Here is a 27,308-nt window from a genome sequence, read left to right on the forward strand (position 1 = left end):
ATGTGGAGCGAATCAGAGAGCAATACAAGTCACATCTTGAAAATCTTGAGAGAGAAAGATATAAGAATGTCGCTTGCTCGCGATCACTTGTAAAAAAAAGAAATCGTTTTCAATTGTTCGGAATAAGGGCGGTATATCGTTAATAAAGAAAGTAACGAGGATGGGTCGATATCTGTGATTCACTCTCCTAGCAGTTTATGATCGTGTTCACTTTGCGTGAAACGGGCAATGCGCCGTTAGAGCAGCGACATTGGCTTTGTGCTTTCTTTTACGTCAGGTTGCCTCGTGCCTCGCGGCCAATCGATATCCGGCCAGCAGTGCCGCTTTATCTCACGGTTACATCTTTCGTGAGCAAAAACGCGATTTTCCGCCAGCTGGAAAAGCCAGTCGAATTTAGTGAAGATTGTAGTAAATACAACGATAACGTTGAAATAAACAAAAAAAAGAGGAACCCGCAATTCGAGTCGTGTCGCTCGATTATTTTCACGAAGGCGATGATAACGCGTACGTGATTCTCATTACGAAATTAAATCCGTCATATCGCTGCGATATGTGAACAATGAATAAAGTTCGGTCTCGTAGCTTTCTATATCTTATTGTGAACGAATTATTAGTATTACGCGTCCTACATCATGCGAGATTCTTGATGAAAAAGGCTTCAATTATAATTTTCAAGTAATAAATTGATTTAATTTTTCGAATTAAAAAAATTAGGTGAATAAATGAAATAAATAAATCCGAAAATATTCGGCTATTCTTATTTATTTTTTTGTTTTTTTCCTCCGTTTCTTATTTATTTCCTTAGAAATTATTAAATACAATTAAAAACTAATTAGAAAGCTTTGTAATATTTCGTCACATTTTTTAATACAGGTCCCTAATCAATCGAAGCATCATGATTTATTTTTGGCGGCATTATCTCGCCCTCAATTCTACATGATAAAGAGAAAATATTCCGTTACAGATTATCATAAAATTTTATTAGCTTCTGTGTATATAATTACGTCCAAGCTAGTTATATTGTCTACACATTCGTTACGTAATTCCACTAGTGCAGCAAATTAAATTTAATAACTATTAAGTCGTTATTAAAGGATGAGTCATTTTTTCTGCGTGCAATAACATCCGCGCGTTTAAGTAATTAGTAGCGAGTCATACGAATTTTTAAATATCTACATTTATGTTCTCTTTATTAGTATTAATTTACGCAGTTAAATTGTCATTTATGCCACTCGTTAAAAATAAACGCGGTGATTACTTTTGATATTAATTTCAGTGATATTAATTCGTCCGAGACGAATCTCCAATCTTAATTCCATTTTTTTCAAGTTGATCAGTTTGAAACATCGTGCCAATGAACACGAATAGAAACATTTTCGGATGATATCACGAGATTTCTTCGCTCGTTCGACGCATCCACTTTAAGATGAGAGTCGCTACACTGCACGACTGATGCCGAATGATAATATCATGGCATTGAAAACACTTTGTCACGTGGAAGAGTACAATTGGATGATGATGCGCTTGGAGGTGTGTACGCCTGTAATTAAATTTGCCAATCGGTTCCGAGAAGCTTCCAGAACGATTAATAAAACACGAACGGAGCTCGTGCAGAAACGCACAAGGTCGTCGCTGCGCGAAATATTGCGGAACACGAAGGCCAATTATTCTAGAATTATTCTGGTCTCCGTTACGTTCCTTTTTGCAGAAAGCTTATCTCCTACATGCAAAATACGGGTGTTTATATTATTTCTTTTTTTTTTCCAATTAGACATTAGCGCGTCTTTTATCGCATTCCGACATATCGCAGTGGATGATGAATATTATCGCCCTGTACAATAAATATTTGAACGTAAATAGATGACCTATTGTCATGTTCCACGTATCGATAACATTTGAACTTGGAAAAAAACTTCCATTTCTTCAAACCGTATCTCCGATTTCCGCTAGAGAAACTGATATCGTGCTTTTGATACCAATTATAATTGGAAGCTCCTTGATATTCATCGTTACATTACTTTAAATCGAAGCTCATGGCAGGATATCGTAGAACCGTAGACCGTAGTAAAAATAGATCGAGCGTGTCCAATGATTCGATAATGAAGATCAGATAGAAAAAAAAGAGGAAGCAGTTGCCGTATCTCTTTTCTTTTCTATGATTCAAGTAATTCTCTTTTCTCATAATTTTTTTTTACGCGATCTTCAACTCTCGCGGTTTACGCTCGATCTATCTTTTTTTAAGTCTGCGTAAAACGGCTCAATTTTTGTCATTTAGAATCCTACAGTTAGTTATATAACGCAGGAAATACGTGAGGGGAAATCCGTGCTCATTAATCAAATCGGCGTGCGATTGATATTGTCGATCAAAACATTAATCAACATGAGATTTTGTTTAATAATCTCAGTTCAAACAGTAATCTCGAATGATGCCACCACGTATGATTGCAATCGGCATTCTAAATATTGTCAAGAAAAAAGTATATCTTGAGTATTGATAGTATATCGAAACACTATCTCCTTTACTCATTCCGCTTAATTTATCGCGGATTATTCAAAACACAAGATACGGCTATTGATCGCGCAAATATTCTTACGTCATTGTAACACGATAATATGTAACTGTGAGATACAGATTAGTGTCGGGGACGTTATTTTTCTATAAAAGTAACACGGTTATTGTTAATTAGAAAGTAATGATTCGTTGCTTTTTCACGAAATGTTGATGACTTTTTTCTTTTAGAGCCGCCAAATCCAATTGTCTTTATCGCTATTTGATCAGTTCAATATGAAATCTTTAGTGATTTCGATCCGTATACATGTATTATACATTTTTTAAGTAACGATAAAATTCGTGTTACTTTCGAACTCTGTACATGCAGATCTTTGTGATAATATTAATATTATTACTATTTTAATAATAATGTTATTAACAATAATAATTAACGGTAATATTATTGTTACTAATATATTAATACTATTATCGTTACTTTTATAAATTAACTATTTGCCCTACTTGCCGCAACACGAACGCGCACAAGCGCGGCAGCAAATTATTTATAAATTGCACGTTTAATCTCATTTAAAAAGTGTTGCAGGCACATATTTACATGCTTTACGTAAGCCCGATATTTCCTAATGTCAAGGCGAGGCAAAATTGTAGATCACTTATTAGCGCCGTGGAGTATTTGGCCAAAAGCATTGTAGATGTGAGAAACTGACTGGTTACAAACACATCTCTCTCTGTCTCTTTTCTCTCTCTCTCTCTCTCTCTCTCTTTTTGTCCGCAACGCGCAAAACACGCATTATTTGTTTGGCGGAACGCCCGTTTAAATGACGTCGCCGATACGCGACCCAACAATACGGCCCGGTAACGTGTGTACCTTATAAATCGCATACGTTGCCTACCCGGTGCGACAGTCGCTCATTTTCCCTTTAACCGTGGATTCCGCTCTCGTTTTTCCCGAACGACGTGGCCGCGGTAGACGCGACTCGACGGGGACGTTGTATTGTCATCGGCGAAAACTCTACCGCTCGCTATATCCCGCTGAAATTTCTACTCAAATGCCAAGGTAGACATATCTTATCTGTGTTTTTTTAACCGTATATTTTCAAGACAACCTGGTGGAAATGGCGTGTTATCAACATTGACACTCACCGACAATGAGCCACTGCAGCTGTGTATTTTGATCGCCTGTTATTAATAAACATTTAATAAGATTAAATGGCGCGATTCGCGATATATCTAGCCTCGATATGCGATAAATCGATTTTCCCTGGTCTGGAGGAGAGTTAAATGTATCCTGAACTTACATAAGCATTCCATTAAGAAATTTCAAGATTTTTGGCAGTACCCGCTGTGTTTATGCTCCGAATACGTCAGCCTCTCCTTAAAGAACAACACCTTACCTTGTGACGTCGATTAGACGTTCATACATTGACTGAAAAAAAAAACAAATATTTGCATATCAATATTTTAATAATTTATTATCGTCTGTTTTTTTCTTTTCACAATCATCACGCTTGCGCATATCCTTACACAGCAATAAGATAGTTATAAGATAGCATCGATTATTAAAAGAATGATAAACTTTTTTAAATACATTTAGAAAAAAATTGTTAACTTGATTAAATGCGTTAACTTGAATGAATTTCTTCAGTTCTCAAGTATTTATATGTATTTAAGTTAAATATATTATTATACAGAAAATTATTATATTATATTATTTAAATATAATATATTTAACTTAAATTTAACTTAATGCATAATAATTGAACTGAAGAAATTTAGTCGGGTTAACAACTTTTTCCTCAGTATATGATGTACTATCGATGCATAAGATTTAGGATTTATTTCTAATAATCAAAATGTACATTATAGTGAAATGTCTAGTAAATGCATGGAAGAGAGTCTAGAGGAAGGCTCTAGGCTGCAACAACACTACTGTATAACGCTGGGCGTGGGGCCTCTGTGGTGGTCCTGATGGGCCCCATGCCGCATTGTCTGTATCGACAGTCAACACAGAGAGCCGCGGCGTGGGGATCAAGCAGAGTCAGCTCTCTGTGAGCTCCCACATTGTGCAAGTACGTATTTTCCACATTTACAGGAAGATCTTTGGAAACCAGAAACTATAACTCATCTACGACTACGAATGCGAAATAATGTCTATTGGTCGACAGCCAAATTCTAATTCTCCGCTTTTTCCTTTGTCACGACTTACAGGAGGATGAATTATTGAAAGCTGTGAGAAGCAACGAACCATTGCGTCTAACGTTCACTCTTCACTTGACCGAGAGTACATCCGTCGAGTGGGAGACCGTAGCATGGCGCCGCTGTCTATACATTCGCGTACCAAGCTGCCTTCTACCCGAAGGATCAAAAGAGGGCTTTGTCTCGCTCCTAGAATACGCCGAAGAAACACTGCGTTGCACCAATATCATTGTCTGCCTTCGCAAAGATAGATCAGATCGAGGTACTTGTCGTTTGCCATTCTTCGGCACGAACGTCGAAGACTTTTGCGTCGACGAGAAAGACTCACCGTCTAAATCGTTCTGTTGTTATGGTCTAGCAATGCTGGTTCGTACCTTCATGTTCTTGGGTTTCACGGTCCTGCCGCCGACTCATGCCTTGGTACCGCCAGGCAGTGACGCTGGCAATCTCTACATGCTCTATGCCATCGAGTAATCGGCAAGCAGTTCTCTGCCTCTCTCAAATTTAACGCGCAGGTATTGATTCGAGAGAAGAGACACTCGAGTTTCTCAGCTCTGCAATATTTTCTTTATATTATGTACTTGATTATTTAACCAACTTGTTTTTCGTTTACTAACCACTTTCTCCTCACTTTCTCAGGAGTTTAACATATGTATATGACTTCAGATGTAATTATTTGTATTTTGTTATATTTATTTTCGTTATATTTTTTTATTACAGGTACTACCATAATCGAGTCTGAGGAAAAATTCTGAAAAGTGAAACAATTGGAAAATTCTGGGAAATGACACAGATTTTTCTTTTATATTTTATGTTTTGCTGTATGTGCATATTGCGTTATCTTATTAGCTGCAAATTTGGAGATTTATAATTTTGAAAAAAAACTTATTTTTAAAAGATTACACCTATTACAGAAAAACCTTGGCGTTAAATTGAAGAGGCTTGATTTAAAAAACAAAAGAAATTATAGTCGCGAATACGTAGAACGCGTATATAAAAGGCTTTCGATGGATATATCGATTCATTCTCTTGAACACAATGTTAATAACTCTTCTAAGAGTATATAAACTGCTGACAAAGCTTCCCACGTGAAAGAATTTGACGGAATCTGTAGTTGCGTATTAACAACTGAACACGGCAACAAACTGTCAAATTTTAGAGAAAATTTATTATCGATATATCTCAATGTTAATTGTGGCAGATTGGGTATCACCGCGTTATTCTTCGTAATATATGTATAAGTACATTTGCTTATTATTTTTAAGTATTATCAATGTATAATCTAAGGCTTTAATATCTGTTATGCGAGTACCAGTAAAATCTAATAAGTTTGATCGCTTCCGTTTTGTCATCTAAAGGCGATATCATTTGTGATTAACTGATATTCTTTGTAACATGTGCAATTATCTTCTTTTATAAGTCTGAATAATTCTTGTTTATTACCAAAAAAAAAAATTGCGCAAGCATCAAGTAAAAATAAGATAAAATTTTAATGTCCGGGTTAACTTTTTATAGAATCTGAATCTTTATAATTTTTATTTTCGATTAAAAAAATAAAATGATCAATAACTTAAGATAACTGCTGCCATATGGATGGCACAGCACATTGCAAATTTGAGTAACTATGAATCATCAAAACATCACGAACTTTATGTTGATAATTGGACATGAATAAGAAATTTCACTCACATTTTTCTCAAAGTATTTAAATATGGAAGGTACTGAATTATTATAAATCTTATTTATCGTTATATACTTAAGTCCTATATCTTATTAATTTTTTTTATAGTATATTCTTAGGTGATAGTATATCTAAGTAACAGTATATCTCTGGTAATTCCCAATCAGTTAACATTGAAGAGATTTTGCTAATAAATGCGTTCTTTAGTGTTGACTTGATAACAGACAACATAAAAATAAAAATATAAAAAAAAATGAAAAAAACCAGAAAAAAAACAAAAAAATGTTATTAGCTTATTAGGAATATAGATAAGTACAGAGTGACGGACTATTGTATGTTAACTTCACGCAAATAATTATCGATTTGCCTCGAGTTTTTAAATTGAACTATTCCGTGCATTTTATCCCGTCAGTTAGTATTATATATTCGTACCTCTGACCATACATACACATGAACACACACATACACACATATATATGTGTATGCATACATACGTACATATACACACAAACACACACACACTTACAAAAGTGAATATGTATGCTACGTTTCTTATTCATACATGAAAACATAATTGCTAAATAAATATTTAATAAAATCCAATAATATTGTTACTTCATGTACCAACTAAGTTTTATTTAATAAACGTAGGATTTAAATAATAAAAATAACATGTGGAATACACAAATACTTTTATTTAATACGAAAATTTTCGTATGTAAAATGTATAATTAAAACGTATTGATTAAATATTACATAATTATATGATTTTTAACATGATGAAATTAACTATAAATGAGTATAGGGTATTTTTTTTATATATAATTTTTATGTGTAAAAACTATTGCCATAAGTAGGTATTAAAATTTGGCATAATATATAATTTTATTAGCGTCAATATACAAAACAACATTATTTCAAGTCAAATGGACAAGATGTACATGTCAATATATTTGATATATTTTGAACAAAAATTAAAAATTAAACTTATATCGTTAATATATAGTTCATGCTAGCGTTAATAGTTCATTGATTTACAAAATCAAATTTTGGTGCTTCTTGGATGGTGGTCTTGGATGCTGTAAAAAAGAAAAAAAGATTCAAGCTTTAATATGTCTTTATATTAAAGTCATATATTATATACCTCTTATAATTATATATATGCATATATAAAATACATCACAATTACATTTTTAGTTTTTGCCGCACCTAATTGCGTAGATTGGATTTCTCTTGGGCATCAAATTCCTATAATCAATTAAAAACATTACATAGAAACAAAAGTACTAAAAAGTAATAAAAATATATATACCTCGGATGTGGTTCTTGGAACTAATCCCAAACTATCGAGCATTCCAGATGTCGATTCATCCACGGGACGTGCCGACAATCTTTTACATTTTATTAAGTGTCTTGCTGCAATATGATATCACAATTGAAATTGTGTTCTATGTTAACACCGAATATTACATCCTTGACAATTAATTTACCTAATCGGTTGCCATCGTTCGATGTGTAACCACACGAGCATTGCAGTTTTTTATCTAGAGGGACATTAACTAAAGGGGATGGCACGATCAAACTGGTCTTCGGTCTTTCATTATGAATTTGTCGTTGGTGTTCTTTAAATGCACGCCAACAACACGTAACATAACGGCACTGTTGACATCGTTGCTCACCTCTGGATGCGTTAAATAATTTTATGTTAATGCGTGATTGTTGATTTAAAAATAATATACTTACGGATAATGTTCATCTTCATCAATATCTTCTTCACATTCCTGACAAGACAAATATCTAATGGAAGTATTCACTGTAATTGATCCAGTATTCCACTTTTGTATTTTTTCATCTGATGGTAGTTCAGGTTGAGGACTATTTACAGAATGTCGCACTGTCTCCGGTATGTTTCTCGAGATCATTATGCCACCGCCACTGATAGTATATGGTACTGCTTCTATCACATCAAAAAGAAAGAAATGATATAATATGAAATAGATGTGTCAGTTGAATTTCGATTAAATTTTTATCTAATTTAAAAATAGTCAAATTTCAAGAGTATATCTTTGTCAAAAAAGAATTCAATAATGAAATTTTCCAAAAAGTATTTTACAGCATTGAAGTTTTTACTTTTTAGATCTATACTTTAATAAATGATATACTGATTTTTTTACGAACTACACAGATATAAATGCATATTTGTCAAATCTCGAAATTTTTTATGAACTTTATGAATATAAAGTTAGATTCTTTTAAAATTTGCCTATTTTTAGGGAACAGAATAAATAAATGATGCTTTAATTTTGTTATCGAGTATATATATAGCTTGAATATTTAATTATATATTTACTTGAATTAGAAATGCAGTCGTGTAATTCTCGTTGATGTATTGTTAAGGAACTTTTTTGATTGAACCAGAGACAGCATCTTGGACATTTATTGCCTTTTCCTTGATCTCTTCTTACAATGTGCCTTTGCATATGCGACAAGAAAGCGTAAACGTTGGACACATTCGGGCTGCCATTGTTCACAAATTGTATTACCTTTTGGCAATAAGAAAGTTGCATTAATCCATATTGACATAGAAATGTGAATTGCACATTTATAATAAGGCAACTGTAATAAGGTAATCTATATAGCCTATCTAAGCTTTGCGATTTTTTTCTAATTTTTTGTTGAGTCCAAAATTAAGAACTGATGTCAAATTCAAAGTAGGAAACAAATTCTAAATATTAATTTAAAATATTGGACAATTTTAAATATTTACGTAGGTACAGTAAAGACTTTTAAAAAAAGTACCATTTAGGTCATATTGGGTACATATATACTCAATATGGCCCAATTATATATCGTTCTCTTTTTCGCAAAAAAGTTAAAGCAGTATTTTTTTTTACAAATTATTAGATATTATGATAAGAAACAATCATGAAAATTCTATTTTGATCTCACTGTCAACAGAATATACAAACTAAACAGTCAACTGTTGTAAATAAGACAGTCTGTACGACATACTAAAGTTATTTGTTCAATTCACCATGTAACTACTTAGAAACAGCAAAAAGGCTATATTGGATATTAGGTCATATTGCATAAAACTACTTTATTTATTTTTTCTTACTTTAAGACAGTACGGACACTGCAATCCTTCGCCTTTTTCGTGAGATTTATAATAATGATCTATAACATCCTTATGACTGGATGTACGATAGCCACAACTTTCGCACTGATACGGCATTTCGGAAGGATAATGCATCACTGACAAATGATCAATTAACGATTTGTTTTTTCCTGAAAGAGAAATATGTACAAACGTGATTACCTTATATTATATATCATATTTAATTTCTAACTGCGGATATAAATAGATTTGAAAATGTTAGCTCACCAAATTTCTCCTCGCAAATGGCGCAAACTACCATGACGCTATCGGAATGACCGAAATTGCTGTGTGTTTCTGACACATGAGTAAGCATTTGATGCTGCGACGAAAGCGGGGTGCAACAGTATCGGCATACCGACAATTCTGATTGACCCGGTACTTGTGGTGGAACATGACTAACCATATGCTCCATCACTTCGGTATTAGATCTCATTATTGTCGTGCAGAGGAAGCACTAAGCACCAAAAAAAATTATATATATATATATAGAGTGCTCATTAATGGTTGTTCTCACGTTTTACCATAGGAGCACGCATTTGATATTTTTAATATAATATGTTAAAAATACATATCCGTCGTTAAATCATGCTCCTATGGTAAAAAGTGGGTATAACCATTAATGAACACCCTATGTGTATGTATGTACGTATGTATGTATGTATGTATGTATGTATGTACATATATATATATATATATATATATATATATATATATATATATATAATATACATGTTATACATATTATATATATATATATATATATATATATATATATATATATATATATACATGTATAAATATAATGAAACATGCTAATATCAAAACAATATAAAAACTTGGAATAAACCTTGAAGCGTAAAGAAGTTCTGGATTCCTTTAAAATTAGATTCTTATCACCTTCCATTGTAGCATAATATAATTCTTGAAGTTGAATTTGCTCTTTCTCGCTTCTATCTTCTTTCTCTTTTTCTTTATTATTCTTAGGCTCAATTGCTGCTCTTTTTACTTCGTGTTCCGGAGTTGTTATGGGATGACCTCGCTTCCTTCCTCGGCGCGTACTCTGTTTTGCAGCAATTTCTTGCAGTGTGTTGTCGGAGGTTTTCTGGGATGATGTGATCACATTAGTTATTGGAGTTATTGGAGCCACTGAAGTAGTTACTGGAACTATTGGATCTTTCGATGACGTGATTGGCGTATCAGTTGACTTGGAACAAGACCAATCTTGAAATGGATTAGCAGCTATCTTTGACAAGCGATCTAGCAAAGAATCATCTGAAAAGATATATATATATATACACAATTTTTTTATTCAATAATGCACTAACTAGATATACGATCAGAAATTGTTATTCTAATCAGTGTCGTGATTATTGACATTTTTTTCTACTCACTGGAATCGAATCTAGTTTGCTCCGCGATATGCCGAATAATATTGTCAAACGCACGTTCTGCTGTAGCACCATACATTTCCCTCCATATTAATTCGTCTAGGAATTGTTGTATCATTTGTCTACTAAGTAAACTCAATGTATTCTGGAACATTCTCGGCACAATTTTTCTAAGATATTCCATAATATGATAATTGCTCATAAAATTTCTAGAGCTCTGTTCTGCAAATGCAGACTGCATGACGTGATTATAGCCCATATCGTGCAACGTGCTTTTGTCGACAGTGAAGTCAGTCATTATTCTGGAGTCTGTATGGACCCATTCTTTTAATGGGTGTAGAATATTATTAAATCGTCTCTTAAATGATTTATCCCCATCCTGCATTGGTTCACAAGCACGTAATCGTATATCCAATGTAGTAGGATCTAAAACTCCAAGAACCTCGACTTTCACCTAAATGTGAGAGTCAACTTCGTCATTATATAAATCTTTTTTCTAACAAAACAAAAGTATCAAGATATTTCACCTGTCGCAAATGTCCATCTTGCGATGTCGTGCCTAAACTAATCACACCGACTTGTATCACTGCATTTTTACCGCCCATTTTACCCGATTTCTCCCATAATGTCGCTGTGCAAATGCTACGTAGATTCGTATAAAAGTTTTTTAGGTATATATTGGTTACTTTTACCCAGGCTATTACGTTTTGCACATTAGTTTGACATGCCCAATGATAAATCAATTTTAACAAGACTGTAGGTGTGTAATGGGCTCCCTGAAAAATAGAACCGGAAAAGACGGAGACGAATCTGTCGGGACAACAACTGGATATCCAAACATAACCGCCGGAATAGGGAAATGTTCCTTGATCGCTGTACATTCCTAATTTGAGTTTAGGTTTCTGATAGTTAGGATGCTGCAAACAGTATTGTTCTGATTTTACTAAGCCCTGTTGTATCAACCATTCGGCAAATTTTGTAGCAGAAAACATGAGAACGTTCTTAACTTTGGCGTCTGAAAAATTTTGGTTGTTAATAATAAAATGTTGCATCGTTGTATATTAGTAAAAAAATAAAACAAAAAAAATTACCTAATGCTTGTCTTTCTTTTTGTGCCATTTGTGATGAAATTTCTTTGTTACGTAAATTCGGTCTTGCTACTACAACCAAGGAGGGGAAAGTTCGGCCGCCAGTCGTTTTGTTAAACGTGAATTCTCTGCTATCAGGCTGATTCTTTTTGCTTTCATCAATCTGTTCATTGACTATAAAATATTTCATAAAGAATAAAATTAGTTATTGATGATATATTAACATTTCGAAATATATATTATTTATGGTGTTCTAACCAGTATTGTTGCTGCCGATGGCTATTCCACCTATACTAGTATGTTCTGTAGGTTTGGTAGACGACTGAGTTACTGTCTTACTGATAGGTTTTATTTTGATATTTGTCACGCCTTGAGAAGTAGTAGTAGTAATTGATGAAGAACCTATATTAATGTTTTTAGTTATAAAATTTTCTTTCTTTGCTTTCTTTTTCTCTCTTCTTTGGAATATATTAATTTAATAAATATGATTACCTTTATTCGCTACATGTGTTGGGCCAGGCTTTGGTTTAACGCGAGTAACTGATGGTGCAGGCTGTAAAAATGAATATATATGTATTTATATATATATTTATTGATTACAGTGCAAAAATTTTGTAATTCCTATTTGTAAAATCCATACCTCTTCTATAATATCGGGTTGTTGCACTTGCAAAACTTTTGTCCTACGCCCAGTTTTGGTATATTTGTGATCTGATACTTTATTAAACTAAAAAACATATTAATACTGATTAATGTTTAAAGTAAAAAATATCAATTGTGTAATTAACTCTACTTTTAATGAAGAAAAACAAATAGAATTAATAATACATTCTCTTGTTGAAGTTGTTTCCCAGTTGTAGCAACAGAGGTGGTTGTAGTGGTTGTACCTGAAATTAAGTTTAAGTTTTTGATAAATCTCGATTCTTATCAATCATGAAATGCCATTATGAGTAAATTTTCACTCAATACTAATTCAAGTTTAATATAATTTTCATTATTAAAATTTTGATAACTTATAATAACATTTAATAAAATTTACGTTAAAAAGTTAGTTATGTTATTCTAACCTTATAATTTATAAAATAGAAAAGTGTAAAATAATTATTAAGTGTAAAAAAAATTCTTAATTTTGTAAATAAATTTTCATTCAAAATAGGTTTAACATAAGAAAAAAATTAGTAAAAGCCCTAGTACAGATTTTGGCACAGCGCATAAGAAAACTAATCAGAGTTCTTCATTTCTAAAGGGGGTCTTAAAGAAGAGAATAAAGAAATGATTTCAGATTGATTTTCTTATACATTATACAAAAACCTATGTTTTTGCCTTAACACTGCAGGATTAAGTAACAAGTATTATAATTTCCCACCTTGGGTTTGTGTAACAGGTCCTAAAATAACTCCCATACGTGGGTCAACCACTAGCTGAATGTTTCCTTGAGATCCACTTGCATTGCCAATATTTAATTTAATTGATGCTGAATTCTTGTTTGGTTGGGTCTACAAGTACAAAAAAAAGAGTATTAATTCTACAAGAAATATATATGCATTTGTTACTTTTTATTTTTTATTGTACCGAAGTTCATATTCTTTGAAATTATTAAACTTACTACATTTAAAATCTGAGGGTTATTCTGAACTACCGCTGGAGCCGATGTTGGCACTGTAGGTCTACAATTATTAATAAATTATATAATAATCATTACATTTACTCTCTATTATTTCATTCTATAATTAGATATTTACAATGTATATTGATAACCACTGACGTTCCCTACTTGGCATACCAATTTGTCTCCATGGTCTTTATCTAGATTTTCCAAGGTAGTTACAACCTGATAGCAAGAAGATCAATGTATAACATGTATTTTTGTTATTAAGAAAAAATAATTGATAGATGAATTTACTTTATCATAATTCTCTTTGAGCTTTATTTTTGATGTCTGTTGGGCTTCGCTTAAAGGCTCCTCTGTGCACTCCAAATTTAATATCATATTGATTGGACGAGTGTTTAAGATAGAGCGCGAATACAACCGTACTTTTGGCATGTTTTCCGTAGATGCTTGAACAAATCATAAGATGTGCGATTAAACCAGAGTCAATGTTTGTTTTCGCATAAATAATAAACCTAACTGGAGCATACAAAAATAAGAACAGACAAAATTAGTAGATTTCTTAACTGTAAGCTTCTTCAAATTGCTAATTGCAATATCAATTATATATGGAAGTTTTGCAAATACACAGAATGTATATCCCCACTATCGGTTCATCAATGTCATTGACGGTTACTCCAAAAAAAATATTTGACCGATCGGAGCGGGGAAGAAATTCATATCGATTTTCAATCGCCAGGTATCTCTGGTTACTAATCTTACCTATCGTTGTATCCATTTACGGATGTAAGCAACAATTTCTTGATACATCGACAGAAATCCACTAAACTAATCAAACACGCGTAACCTAATTGAGCCGAAGAACCAGGCGGCAAAAGCTCGACGCTCTCAATATGATCCTCGCGCCGAAAGCGACTACTATCGGCAACATTTGGTGTCGATTCAGATACTATTATATCACGAACGATCGGTCATTTCACGTTCTACAGTTATCATCGGATTTATTTAAAATTTTATTTAATTAATATTATAAATAGCAAATAATTAGTAATTTTCTAATTTTTTTATCAGTACCATTTGAAGCCGTTGCACTTGTTGCATCAATTTCTTGAGCTATTTGAGCTTCTGCCTCCAAGAGTCTCAATAATCGTCGCCTAAAAAGAAAAATAAGAATACAGAAATCAGCATATAAATAATTGTTGAAAATATATTACATTTATCATATACATTTAAATAGTTCTGAAAGAAGTTAAATTTTTTTAAATAATTAAGTAGTCGACCATTTTTATTCTATTATAGTATCTTATTAAAAATTAACTATATAATATACAAAGTTGTGCCATACATTTTAAAACTACATCTACTTTAATTTACATAATTTTTAAACAAATATTTTTTTATATTTTTAAGTAATATAAGCAATATAAATTATTATAAATAGACTACCACACGATAAAAAAAATTAAATTTTAAAAGTGTTAACATATCTGACTTAGTGTTGATGAATTAACTATTGATAACTTTTGTATTTTCATGATATTGTATTGAATTTTGATTAATATTATTCGTCTTATCTTATTGGTCAAACTGACTTCAAAGAAATTCAGATTAAAAAATCAAGACTAAGAAAAAGATCATAATGACCATTCTTAAGTTTTTCTCTCACTGTCAATCTTTATATCATAAAAAAGTATAATACTGCAGTATTATATTGTTTGATTGACATTATAAAAAGCTAAGTATGAGCGTGTAAAATATGTCAATTTATGTTCATAATATTTATATTTATAAATTTTATAATATGAATATAATTTAAGTAGTATAGAGAAGAATGATTATTGTTCAGTCATCAATGCTGATATTTATTGTATGATTTTCAAGTTCTGAAACTGCTCATCGAATAAATTTTCGGTTTAAAAACAGTTCTAAGTTGAACAAGAAATAAAAGCAGACGTATCGATTGTCAACTGTTCGGATAATTCATGTGGCATTTTTCATTTAAACAACAAATAATTGTTGAATGCTTAAGAGCCTCTTTCACCAATCTAACCGATCGGTTAGTCTATTGGAATTGACTAATCGCATTTGTTATTTCACACAATAGGCAATACGATTGGTCAATTTCAATGGACTAACCTGTCGATTAGCTCTAACCGAGATTGGTGAAAGAGGCCCTAATAGGATGCTAAAGTAACAGAAGAACTTCCTCGACGTCGGTACTACAGATTATTTTTCGAGCGAGACCAGGCTATCGCTCTTTTTCCAACGTATAGATCTGTCTTTGTTCTTCGTTTATATCGCCATCTGTGAAAAGATCTATCAATTATTGTTGGACACCATTATTGCTCTGTTCATGACAGTTCAGCTTCGCTGAGCAAAATATGCATGCGGTAAAAGCATATTAGAATATTTCTTTTGTTAGGCGTTCAGTCATAATTTCATCTGTTGCATCCCATGTTTATATCGAGACTCTTTGAAAAGATACATTCAGAACTACTCGATAATTATCACAGAACTGTTAGAACTGTCGAAAATGTATCAGTATCTAATTCATGTACTACAAAATGAGGCTTTTGAGAGATAACAATTTTTTAAAAATAAACACATTGTTTTTAACATCAGAATTTTTTTGAAAGCATTAAGATATCTTTAGAACTACTCGATAATTATCACAGAACTATCAGAACTGTCGAAAATCTGTATCTAATCCATGTACTACAAAATTAACCTTTTTTGAGAGATGACAATTTTTTAAAAATAAACAACTTGTTTTTATCATCAGAATTCTATCGAAAGCATTAATTCTTAGTGCTCTGTTGGCTCCGCTACGGAGCCATCCGTCATTTGTTTCGTAAACGTGCAGAGCGCTAAGGGTTAAAGTACCTTTGGAACTACTCGATAATTATCTCAGAACTATCAGAACTGTCGAAAATCTGTCAGCATCTAATCCACGTACTACAAAATTAGGTTTTTTTGAGAGATAATAATTTTTTAAAATTAAACAAATTGTTTTTATCATCAGAATTTTTTGGAAAGCATTAAAAATAAAGCCAGAACTCTAAAAAATCAATGATCTACAAATTCTTTCAACATATAACGTAATTGAAGACACTAACCTTTCAATCCATCCTCTCTTTCTTGAAAGTCTACGACGATTTAATGGCAAACATTTATTGTTGTATGTTTTTCCCATTATTACACACTTGAGAAAATGGTACACTGTACACTGTGTGTGTGTGTGTGTGTGTGTGTATACATACACACATACACACGCACGCACGCACACACACACACCTACCTCACGTTTTTGTGGTTAGTTCAAAACTATTTTGTTTAATTTCTTATTGAGAGAAACACTTTTTTTGTTGGGAGAGAGAAAGATAGAGAGAGAGAGAACGAGCGTATGAACAAATAATCAAACATAAGCACATGTCTAAAGGTAAGACAGTAGAAGATTAAAACAGCGACATCTATCGCAACATATAAGAACTAATTTACTGCTCTTTTGACTTTTCCCATCGATATCGCACGTAAGAGTACACACAAAGCATACACGAAATTTTTACTCATAAATTTTTTATATTAAACCACCTCATATCTAAAGGCACAATATTATTCTACGATGTTCACTTTACAACGGACCACGCTTGTTTTATATCTGCAAAGTGTGAAAATTTTATACAAATAAGATGTTTCTACGAGTCAACGCCAAACGCCAAATGCCAACAATGAAACTGTAATTTTCCAATTTTTTTTTTCGTTTTTCTTCTAAAATTGTTGCGTCCGTTGTACATTATTGTCTATACTTTAAATGTGTAGAAGGGTTTTTAAATATGTAAATGCAATTAGAAAAAATAGTGTGTGCAAAAATTACCGCTTTTAATCGGTAAAAAAAAACAACTTTAGGATTCCCTTAAATCCTAGTTGCAATGCAAATTCACAAATCAATTTAGTTAATTCTTCATTAAATATTGTTTGTAATTTGTCCTCTCTCACAAATGCAGGACGTCCGGAGCGTTCTTTATTATAGATATTAAAATTACCGTTTTTAAATTGTTTACACAACTTCGCACACGTTCTAACTATGGCTATAACATTTTTACCATACTTTTCACAAATAAATCTACCTCAACAGTACCTTTCTTTTGGTGAAAACAAAACAAAAAATATTGGCAAATATGCTCTTTATCTGATTCCATTTTCAATCATTTTTTAAAAATTTGTGTCTTACTTAGGCTATTTTCAACCATATTAAATGCAAGGTTATGTTACGATGACAGCGTGCACACTTCCTCCAGTCGATTCCTTCGAATCATACCCACTCATATCTGGGTGCTTTCCAGCTACGACACAAATCGACACTGGTCTAGTTTCCACCTCCCCCCATATGCATAATTCGGTTTCACTTCGGTGCAGGTCAAGTTTAGTGTTCTGTTTCCATTGAAAGTGGAGTAGAAGTAAAGACGATTGATATTTTACTAGGGCCAACTTAACTTTATAGAATATATATAAAGGCTCCTGAGTACTCGCTGCGGCCATATTGAAGTCGTGACGTCAGAAGCGAGAAATTGAGTAAAATGACACGTAATTTTTTCAAACATACCATTTGTAAAGAAAGTCAATTTGGATAAAACAGACTAATCAGATGGCTTTAAAACACTTCTAAATATTGGTACCGACTATCCTTTTTCCGCCTAATAGTCAGTAAATAGTCGTAAAAAGCATGTAAAGTGAAGCTATTGAAACAAGAAAACACACGGTCACGTAATTTTGTCAAACATGCCATTTGTAAATAAAGCCAATTTGAATAAAACAGACTAATCAGATGGCTTTAAAACACTTCTAAATATCGGTCACGACTATCTTTTTTTCGCCTAGCAGTCAGTAAATAGTCGTAAAAAGCACGTAAAGTGACGTCTATTCAGACAGGAAAACACGGATAGCTATTGAAAAGAGTGAAAAATGTACTTTTATGTATAAAATTCAAAGAAACTTTACTCGCGGTCCATTTTTACGAATTTGATAAATACAAGACAAGTCATTTTCACAATAAAACACATAATAATAAAATGCACGACAACATCTCATCGTCAATCTGTCACGTTTCACGTGTATTAGTTCTAATTTTGTCCGCGACGGAATGTCGCTACCGTCAAGGCTGCGTTCAGATTCCCCACCCGAGTGCACCCAGGCACCTAAAGAGCGTTCAGATTCCTTTAGAGTGCCCCTACCGGACATTAGGTGGGTCGTTCACTTTATCACTCTGTCTATCCCGAGAGAGTGGAAAAACCACATGGGTCCTTGAGCCGGGTGAAACGGGTGGGTGACGTAAAGGTGCGTTCCAAAATGTATCGCTATAAAAATTTCTATATATTTGTGATAAAGCTCGTATATTTAAAACAAATTTAAAATAAAAAAATAAATTTAATTTAAAATATTATAGTAAATAAAAATTAAAATGTATAAATATAATAAAGAAAAACGTTAATAACCAAGTAAAGTTTAAACGTTTTGTTTATTATTCTGTTTATGTAATTACAGATTAATAAATATTAATCTTTTATTCTATTAACGTAAGGTTTCTTGGTCTACAGTCTCACAAAACTGTTATATAAATATTTATATTTGAGATTAGTATGTTAAAGATTTTTAGTATTATTAAATATTTTCTGATACTAATAAAATATACTGTTTGTTTTCTGTTCCTGAACTCCCTGAATTAGTGTGCACTTAAAATGAAATAGATATATATTTGAAAGTTAGAAAACAAGAAGGAACGTTCCAGTGCAGTCTAGTGCATGAATAGAAAACAAGCCTATACATATAATAGATGATATGCGCAATATATATCTTCATCTAATTTGTTAAAATAAAAATTTATTTTCATTGTTTAAATTGATTCGTCCTATTCTACTAACATTTAATTTTCATCTACTTTAGTTATATTGATAAAAATATTCATAGTAAAATATTTATGTATTATCTTTATCGTTTATCTTAATTTATTATGTAATTTATTCTGAATCTGAGATATTTATGTTACTATTTCTCAGCGTTATTTGCTAAACACACCCAATGTTTGAGAGTGCGTTCAGATTCCATAAACCACTAGGGAGCTTTTCATTAGTTCCGCCCATTTACCCAGTCACCCAGAGATCACTCACCGGGTGGAGAATCTGAACGCAGCCCAACGCGGAATTAAGGGCCTCGCACATGAAATGCATAACATAAGCACAACATAAGATCACTGGGCCAATGAGCATTCAGCATAAAGTCGCCATATTGATTTACATAACATTTTCATTGGTCCGTCGATCTTATGTTGTGCTTATGTTATGTTATGCATTTCATGTGCGAGACCCTTTATGACTGGAACGATTTGAAGTTCGTATATCGCGCTTCTTTTGTCGGATGTGCCATCGCAAATAGATTATATAAGCCGGTATTCATAGTCGATTCTTATTTCAAGATCGTCTTAAGTAACGTCTTAAGATGCTAATACGGCTCTCTGATTGGTTGATGGCATCTTAAAATGATACTTAAGATGATCTTAAATATAAGAATCGACTATGAATACCGGCCATATAGACGCAGATAACGTGCTTTCCGAGGTCTAACGTCTAACCTGTACATTGGCATCGTGTATGCATTCTCACACGTCATAGGTGGAAGGGATAGCATGGTGTGTGCAGTTCGGCTAAACCACGCCCACTTTTGCTCTGCAAGGGCTATAGTTAATAAGACAGGCAACTGTGAAAAGTAAAATTATTTAGTGTCAGCCTGTTGGTATGCTGGATCTACCTTCTTTGTTTCACACATGTTAGTTTCTCTTTCTATCCTTGTATGTATATTTTCATGGCTCGATTTACATACGTCAGAAGGAAGGTGTGATTTGCATGTAAGTGATATTTTTTAATATTTTACAATTGAACAAGTTTGTTGTTATATCAAAATTAAATATTAAATTGGAAAAACTTAATAATAAGACAAGCAAATACAGTTATTTTTGTTCAGTTAAATTCTGAGCGTCCTCATTATTGTATAGATTTTTAGCAATAAAAAGTAAATAGGTAAAAATTAAATAAGTAAATAAATAAATAAATAAAAAATAAAAAACAATAAAATTAAACCTAAAAAACATATAAAAATATAATAATACGAAAAATTTTGTAGTTATTAAAAAAATAAATATATATTAACAATAGACGCCATAAAGCAGATATGGATGGGGCGCGTGTATAGCAATATAGATATTTTTAGTTTATTTCTGAAAAATGTGTCTTCGAACTATAACTTCACCATACATGTTTGAATTTGTTGTTAAATATGCTATAAGTTTTGATATAAAGTAAATTTTAAATTTTTCAGAAATTTAGAAGAGAAGGAAAATTTCGAGAAAAATAACATTAAAAAAAATCTAAACAAAGTGTTATAAAATACATAGAAATATATAAAACTTTTATTTAAAACTTTTTTTTATATTTTTTACCATTTCGATGGTATTACTTAAATATTAAGATTTTTTAATTCAGAAATTAAAAAATCAATTTATTTCAAGAGTGTGTTTTATCCTCTTGACAATTATATGGGCCCGTTGTTATACATATAAAAATACGTGTCCCACATTTTTATCTGTATTACAACATATTAAAAGCTTGTCAATTTCTTGCACACTCTTACGCTGTTTCCTATTTCTTTCACACGTGTTCTTACGATGAAAAGGAAATGGAGGAAACTAACCGAATGAACCGAATCTTCGGTCAAAAATTAGTGTAACACTTCACGTGCATAACTGTTCCCGATAGAAAGAGAAGCAGATACTTGAATAAGTGCATGAAACAAGGATAGATGACTCAGCATACCAACAGGCTGACGCTAAATAATTTTGTTTTTCACAGTTGCCTGTCTTATTAACTATAGCCCACCGATAGACGAAGAGGGCTAATTTTTAGAGAGAGACACGCGCGAACTGCACACACCATGTTATCCTTCCATGCATGGTCGTATGCATTCTCACACGTCATATAACCTATCTCTGTGAGGGTTCAAGACGTAAATTCAAAAAAAAAATCGTGTATGCATTTGTAGAGATGACATTTCGAAAAATCGTATCAACTAAAATCTAAATCATGGCCATTCTCAGGCTTCTTCTTTTCTTTCTTTCGATTTTCTCGTAAAATTTATTCAAAGTTTTTTTTTGGCACGTACTTTTACAAAAGGAGTTTGTAATCTGTCAAAACAATTCAAAAATTAATTTTCTGTAAATTCGGTCGATATTTAGAATCCTCTTTTAAAACCATAAACGTTTCTGTATAAAATTTTTTTTTATTTAAGTAAAATAGATATTAGAAAAGCATATTTTATGAGCAACACATTAGCAACAAATTCTGCTCCTTTAACTTAATCTTCCTTTAGCGAAACATTTTAAAAAGAAACAAACAGAGCAGCACATTTTTTTTGGCAATGTTTTAATAACAAAAGCAATAAATTAATCGAATCTGCTTTTCTCTGCTAACTTAAGATGTGTGATTTCCCATTGGAGTTAAGTTCTTGATTTAGCATTCTATTTTCAAAATTTTCTCCGATTATAATTCATCAAATAAAAATTTTTGTATCTTAAAAATACTACTTAAAATACAAAATAACTAATATTTTTAACTTATTAGCATAATTAATAATTGTATTGATATTGTAGATGAGGTTGCTAAACTGAACAATTATCTTCCACTAATATGCAACTTTATAGTATTTTGCTTATATTGTAAGAATATGTTACTATAATAATGAGATATTCAGATTTCTTGGCTTACGTATACATGGTTTTTAATAAATTATTAAAGCTATTATCCAATATTTGGAAAGTCTCAAAATTTAGTATTACTAATCTGTTTGAAATATAATCAACAAAAAGTAATATTAGAGTTATATCCTAAAGTATGTACATCTGAATTAATTATCTATTGTTTAAGTTTATACAAATCTTTTTCATGTAGACAGTACAATGTAAGTTATAAATTATGTTTTTTAATATGGAAAAAGTAATTAATACTTATAAATGTTAATATATCTGATTTTAGTATATTGAAAAATAGAAATATATAATATAAAAAATACAGAAATGGAATATAATTTTCACTATTTTTAATGAAATTTGAATTTGTTGTGATCCACCAATTATTGTTTATATAGGAAACACATAAAACAGTTTATATTGTATATGTGTAATGTATATTATGTTTATTTTACTCATAAACACTTGCATAACCCTGAATAATATATTAGTACGATTTATACAAACCTCCTTATATATGCTTTTTTTCGAGAGTATCTGTGAACGTATGAAGGCAAGTTCTTTGGCCCACCGGTTACCACCATATCCACAGGATTAACTTATGAATTTTATACTAATTATAAGAATATAATTTTATATAAAACGATCAGAAATTGTGAAATTCAAGCAGAATACGTTACTTCGTATCACGTTTTACCACGATACGATTGTTCGGCACAAGACCTAATAGCCCAATACTGTCCAGGAGAACATTTTACTTTCGGCAATAAAGTAGCAGAGAGAAGCTTGAGAGGGCACCAGGCACTGTATATCTGCTTTATCGACACAGGCTGTTTTCTTTTTAAAGAACACAGTCGACACTTTTAACACAAAGCAACACATTTCGCTTTCCATTTACAAACTCAATAAACACTTTTCGACTCTACTCAGGAGGAGAATCAGACTGTGTTCAAGTGTGTTAACTTGTGTCTTTTGAAAGGAAAACAGCCATAAATGACACTGACCACACCAACTTTCTTCATGGAACCGTCGAAATCCCTGCAATGTATACTAACGTCACAAACTTTAATATTTGCATTTAGAACTATAAAGGCATCCATTTTATAGAACTGCCGATAAAATCGGCGAGTCAGAAAATCAATGTGGTTTGATTTTATGCTAAAATGAATAATTTTACATTCATTACATATCAATGTGTAATGGATGTAAAATTATTTATTTTTTTTGCTAACAAAATTGCATCTAATGCGTGTCTCTGAATACATTCATAAAGTGTGAATCTTAAGAATATATATACAGAATGTTTCTAAATGTCCCTTGCTTGACACACTATTTTCAATCTTATTTATATTTATTTCTACATCTTATTTATTTTTGCTATTACAAAAAATTCCGTAAGAAAAGAAATATTTGAAAGGAGTAAATATGATAACCAAAATATGAATGTAAAATATTGTCCATTATAAATTATATAATTTCACAAAATAAAAACAAAAATTATGTATGCTTCTAATTTGTGAATAAATTTAATGGAGATTTTACATAAAAATTTTATTTAAATAGATTAACCTTTTATTAAAGCAATGTAATGATTTTTTCGGAAGTTCATGAATTAATTATAAAATTACTTACAAACAATAATGAATATTTATAAGATTAGTTGCATATTATATTATGCAATTTTGTGTAACCATTTGTTAAGTTCATCAATGTCGGCTGATGTTTGAGGATCTTTATTAAATGCGTAAGATTCAGCAAAATCAATCTGTGAATCTAAATGCGAGAATTCAAAGTGCTTTCCTTGTTTTCCAAGGAAGACGTTGGTTAACGACGCGTCAGTAGCTTCTAATTGGCTAGTCTTCGTCATTCGGAGCAGATTCATTTCCTTCTCTAATAGCGTTCTTATTACTGCACATCCCTTAGCCATAGTTTGATCTTGCTTGTTGCACAATATAAGAACAGGAACATTTTTCTGTATATCAGAATCTGACAGTAAATTGTATAAATACCTGCAAAGAAACATTAATCATATAGATATTAAAATTTATTTCAAATTTATATTAAATATTCTGTTAAAGATAATAAGGCAATTTTGTACTTACTCAGCTACATCTCTGATCTCCTTCTGAATAGTCACTGAATCAATCACATAAATCAGACCTTTGACAGATGATTTGTACTTGTCAAAATACTTGCTGCGAAGTCGTTCATCACCAGGAATATCCACTATTCTCAAAGAACTCTAAGCAAACACTTTTATGAGAACGATTACATTATATATATAACCACATAAATCCATCAAAAAAATATCCTTTCAATCTTACATTGTTGACCATAATGTTTCCTATATTTTCTTTGACAGATGTATATGTACTGACAAATTTAGAATATAATAGTTGTGCATAGATCAGTGTTTTCCCACTGTCACTGAGACCTGTTAGAAGGATAGTATGACCAACAGACTTCCTTCTACGCCAGAGTAAAATAACTATAAACAAATTATATTTAATTGAAATATGGTCTAATAATATAACATTATATATAGAAGAATAATTCAGGCATAAAAACGTTTTTCCTGTATTATCTCAGTCAACAATGTCCAAAAAAACAAATTGTACTAACTTATTTAAACAACATTTTTCTTATATTTTAATATATTTTTTTCATAAATTCAAAAACGTGTCATAGCAACTTTAAAGATACAAAAAGATACAATAAATATCAAACAATTATATGTGTGAATTTATAAAGTATTAGAAGCAGCATTTTCTCAACATTAAAACATGTGAATAAATGTGTAATTACCTAATACTACAAGAACAAACGCAAACAGTAGAGTCAGTTGTAGTAACTGCGACCAGCCATCCTCTTCTAATAACGATTTTATGTATTTTTTCATAATCGTGATGTGTGATACCCTTATCTTATAAGCCGTTAGAGTACGTTAGAGACATATGCCGATGATACAGATCTGGTTGGAGGTTATACACGAGCATACACCGCATACATTAACGTACAACATTTCGAAGGAAAAGATGCACAAGATGCATACGAAGTAGCGCTAGGTCTGTTCTACAATGCATCGTACAGTCGTGAGCTTAAAGGGTGCAACACATTTTCTTCGATGGTTTTTGGAATGTAGACTTGCTTATTAAACGGCGAACGTAATTGGTTCTTACCTGTGGATCCAACCAATTACGTTTGCCGATGAGCAAGTCTACATTCCAAAAACCATCGAAAAAAATGTATTGCAACCTTTTAGCTCACGACTGTACGTCGTTGTTAATTGTTGGACGTATGCGCGTTGGATTGGCTACGTTTAGCAGACCCAGTTGAGTGAGCGCTCGTTGTTATTGGTGTATTTTTCTAAATCTGAAAGTCTGAATAATCTAGAAGAATATCTCAACATGTTGAGTCTGCTGAACGCAGCCATTGTTGTTTGAGTACTATTGGTTTAATTCCGACCTACAATAGCCGTTTGTTTTCTGTTCCTGAACTTCCTGAATTAGTGTGCACTTAAAATGAAATAGATATATATTTGAAAGTTAATGAAAGCAAGAAGGAACGTTCTAGTGCAGTTTAGTGCAGGAATAGAAAACAAGCCTTAGATGTAGTAAGCCTTAAGAAATTGACCAATCATAGTTAAATACGAGGAGAATAATCAATCATGGTTGGTCAATTTTTTACGGCTTAATGGCTCTGGCAGACCAGCGCGATTTGCGACACGCGACGCGCGATTATCCAATAGGCGTACGTCTTTTCAAAAAATTGTAAACGCCTATTGGATAATCGCGCGTCGCGTGTCGCAAATCGCGCTGGTCTGCCAGAGCCATAAGGCTTAAGGTCGTAGGCCTCTTTTTATAGCGGTATAATTATCGTCAAACCTCCTAAAGGCGAGTTTGTGTGTGTAGCCAATGGCCGCGTTCAGCAGACTCAACAGTTGAGTGAGCGCTCGCTGTTATTGGTGTATTCTTCTAAATCTGAAAGTCTGATTGGATGATCTAAAAGAATATCTCAACATGTTGAGTCTGCTGAACGCAGCCAATGTTTCAATTAGCATACTTTTGACGATACTTGTACCGCTATAAAAAGAGGCTTACGACAGAAAGAAACAACCAACGTAACTTTTCTCTCTGATCGCACCGGCCACGACTCTTTCCAGTATGTATAGAGTTCAATGGATTTTACGACTAAAACTTTTTTACGTATGATGACTTTTAAGATAATCTTGAAATAAGAATCAATTGTGAATACTGATTTATATGTGCTACAATTTTGGCTCCAAATGCTAAAAAAAATCAATTTATTATTGCGATACTTTATTAATCTAGTGACTTTATTTTTTCAATAAAGTCACTAAATTTATAAATCTAGTGATTTTAGTTTTTCAATATTGAACTGCGACATCTGTGTGAGATATCATAAAATCGTTATTTATCGATATCACGAAAATTTCCATACAAGTTATCGACACAACAATTTACCGATTGCTAATATGTGGATTGCTGAATTTATGGATAATTCAGAAGAGAACTTGTTGAAGTTCCAGAGGTTTGAGCCAGTTTCATAAAGATGTCTAGAGTAAATAAATGATGCAGTTACTTGTCAAAGCTTTATGATACATACGTGACGATTTTTATTGTTTTACATTCATTTCTACCAATGTAAAATTTCCTTTATAATAACGATTTAACTTGTTTTTTATTTTTTTTATTTTTAAAATTTAAGAAAAACAGTTATTCAATCCTTTGTAATCTAGGAGCTCAATCCGAATAAACCGAAAATTTATCCTGATAATTTTTTCAATCCATAAGTTCAATTTAAATGAATTCGAGGCTTGTTTGGACAAAGTTTTCAATCCTTGATTCGTGTCATTCTCGAGC

The 27,308-nt window shown here is 32.0% G+C and overlaps 3 protein-coding genes across 6 annotated transcripts; 1 reads left to right on the forward strand and 2 right to left on the reverse strand.

Annotated features, from left to right (window-relative positions):
- The first annotated feature begins 4,489 nt into the window (after positions 1-4,489).
- Positions 4,490-6,995, forward strand: LOC105200744 (ornithine decarboxylase antizyme 1). Its single transcript, XM_026132515.2, has 4 exons — positions 4,490-4,549; positions 4,721-4,970; positions 5,067-5,223; positions 5,429-6,995. The coding sequence occupies exons 1-3, from the start codon at positions 4,490-4,492 to the stop codon at positions 5,180-5,182; spliced, it is 426 nt and encodes a 141-aa protein (XP_025988300.1). The 3' UTR covers positions 5,183-5,223; positions 5,429-6,995.
- Positions 6,996-7,249: 254 nt separating this feature from the next.
- LOC105200390 lies at positions 7,250-23,133 on the reverse strand. Of its 3 annotated transcripts, XM_039455282.1 has the most exons (23): positions 22,933-23,026; positions 16,751-16,780; positions 14,709-14,788; positions 13,929-14,083; positions 13,768-13,856; positions 13,632-13,692; positions 13,392-13,521; positions 12,854-12,912; positions 12,666-12,752; positions 12,518-12,578; positions 12,284-12,427; positions 12,029-12,199; positions 11,465-11,952; positions 10,941-11,391; positions 10,397-10,821; positions 9,775-10,003; positions 9,508-9,677; positions 8,740-8,932; positions 8,133-8,346; positions 7,880-8,070; positions 7,702-7,805; positions 7,579-7,637; positions 7,250-7,468 (listed from the first exon to the last, which is right to left on the reverse strand). In XM_039455282.1, the coding sequence occupies exons 1-22, from the start codon at positions 23,007-23,009 to the stop codon at positions 7,599-7,601; spliced, it is 3,648 nt and encodes a 1,215-aa protein (XP_039311216.1). In that variant the 5' UTR covers positions 23,010-23,026; the 3' UTR covers positions 7,250-7,468; positions 7,579-7,598. The 3 variants fall into 3 exon arrangements, with proteins under 3 accessions (XP_039311216.1, XP_039311217.1, XP_039311218.1); XM_039455283.1 differs by lacking the exon at positions 16,751-16,780 and having other exon boundaries at positions 22,933-23,133; XM_039455284.1 differs by lacking the exons at positions 16,751-16,780; positions 22,933-23,026 and adding an exon at positions 14,397-14,617 and having other exon boundaries at positions 14,709-14,767.
- Positions 22,848-25,513, reverse strand: LOC105200401 (signal recognition particle receptor subunit beta). 2 transcript variants are annotated; one of them, XM_039455285.1, is made up of 5 exons: positions 25,231-25,513; positions 24,750-24,913; positions 24,528-24,667; positions 24,058-24,434; positions 22,848-23,463 (listed from the first exon to the last, which is right to left on the reverse strand). In XM_039455285.1, the coding sequence occupies exons 1-4, from the start codon at positions 25,322-25,324 to the stop codon at positions 24,098-24,100; spliced, it is 735 nt and encodes a 244-aa protein (XP_039311219.1). In that variant the 5' UTR covers positions 25,325-25,513; the 3' UTR covers positions 22,848-23,463; positions 24,058-24,097. The 2 variants fall into 2 exon arrangements, with proteins under 2 accessions (XP_039311219.1, XP_011166255.1); XM_011167953.2 differs by lacking the exon at positions 22,848-23,463 and having other exon boundaries at positions 23,758-24,434.
- Between the last annotated feature and the right edge of the window lie 1,795 nt (positions 25,514-27,308).

The sequence above is a fragment of the Solenopsis invicta genome, chromosome 11 (genome assembly GCF_016802725.1).
Source record: "Solenopsis invicta isolate M01_SB chromosome 11, UNIL_Sinv_3.0, whole genome shotgun sequence".
Lineage (NCBI taxonomy): Eukaryota > Metazoa > Arthropoda > Insecta > Hymenoptera > Formicidae > Solenopsis > Solenopsis invicta.

What these genes read in the sequence shown, in the direction of transcription:
- LOC105200401 (XM_039455285.1), bottom strand. Translation starts at nt 25,324, where the DNA reads ATGAAAAAATACATAAAATCGTTATTAGAAGAGGATGGCTGGTCGCAG. An exon ending in GTTTGTTCTTGTAGTATTAG is followed by an intron (nt 24,914 to 25,230) that starts GTAATTACACAT and finishes ATTTGTTTATAG; the next exon opens with TTATTTTACTCTGGCGTAGA. An exon ending in GAAACATTATGGTCAACAAT is followed by an intron (nt 24,668 to 24,749) that starts GTAAGATTGAAA and finishes GTGTTTGCTTAG; the next exon opens with AGTTCTTTGAGAATAGTGGA.
- LOC105200390 (XM_039455282.1), bottom strand. Translation starts at nt 23,009, where the DNA reads ATGGTGGTAACCGGTGGGCCAAAGAACTTGCCTTCATACGTTCACAGA. An exon ending in AAGTGCAACGGCTTCAAATG is followed by an intron (nt 14,084 to 14,708) that starts GTACTGATAAAA and finishes GATTTGTTCAAG; the next exon opens with CATCTACGGAAAACATGCCA. An exon ending in TCAAAGAGAATTATGATAAA is followed by an intron (nt 13,857 to 13,928) that starts GTAAATTCATCT and finishes TCTTGCTATCAG; the next exon opens with GTTGTAACTACCTTGGAAAA.
- LOC105200744 (XM_026132515.2), top strand. Translation starts at nt 4,490, where the DNA reads ATGCCGCATTGTCTGTATCGACAGTCAACACAGAGAGCCGCGGCGTGG. An exon ending in CGGCGTGGGGATCAAGCAGA is followed by an intron (nt 4,550 to 4,720) that starts GTCAGCTCTCTG and finishes CACGACTTACAG; the next exon opens with GAGGATGAATTATTGAAAGC. An exon ending in CAAAGATAGATCAGATCGAG is followed by an intron (nt 4,971 to 5,066) that starts GTACTTGTCGTT and finishes GTTATGGTCTAG; the next exon opens with CAATGCTGGTTCGTACCTTC.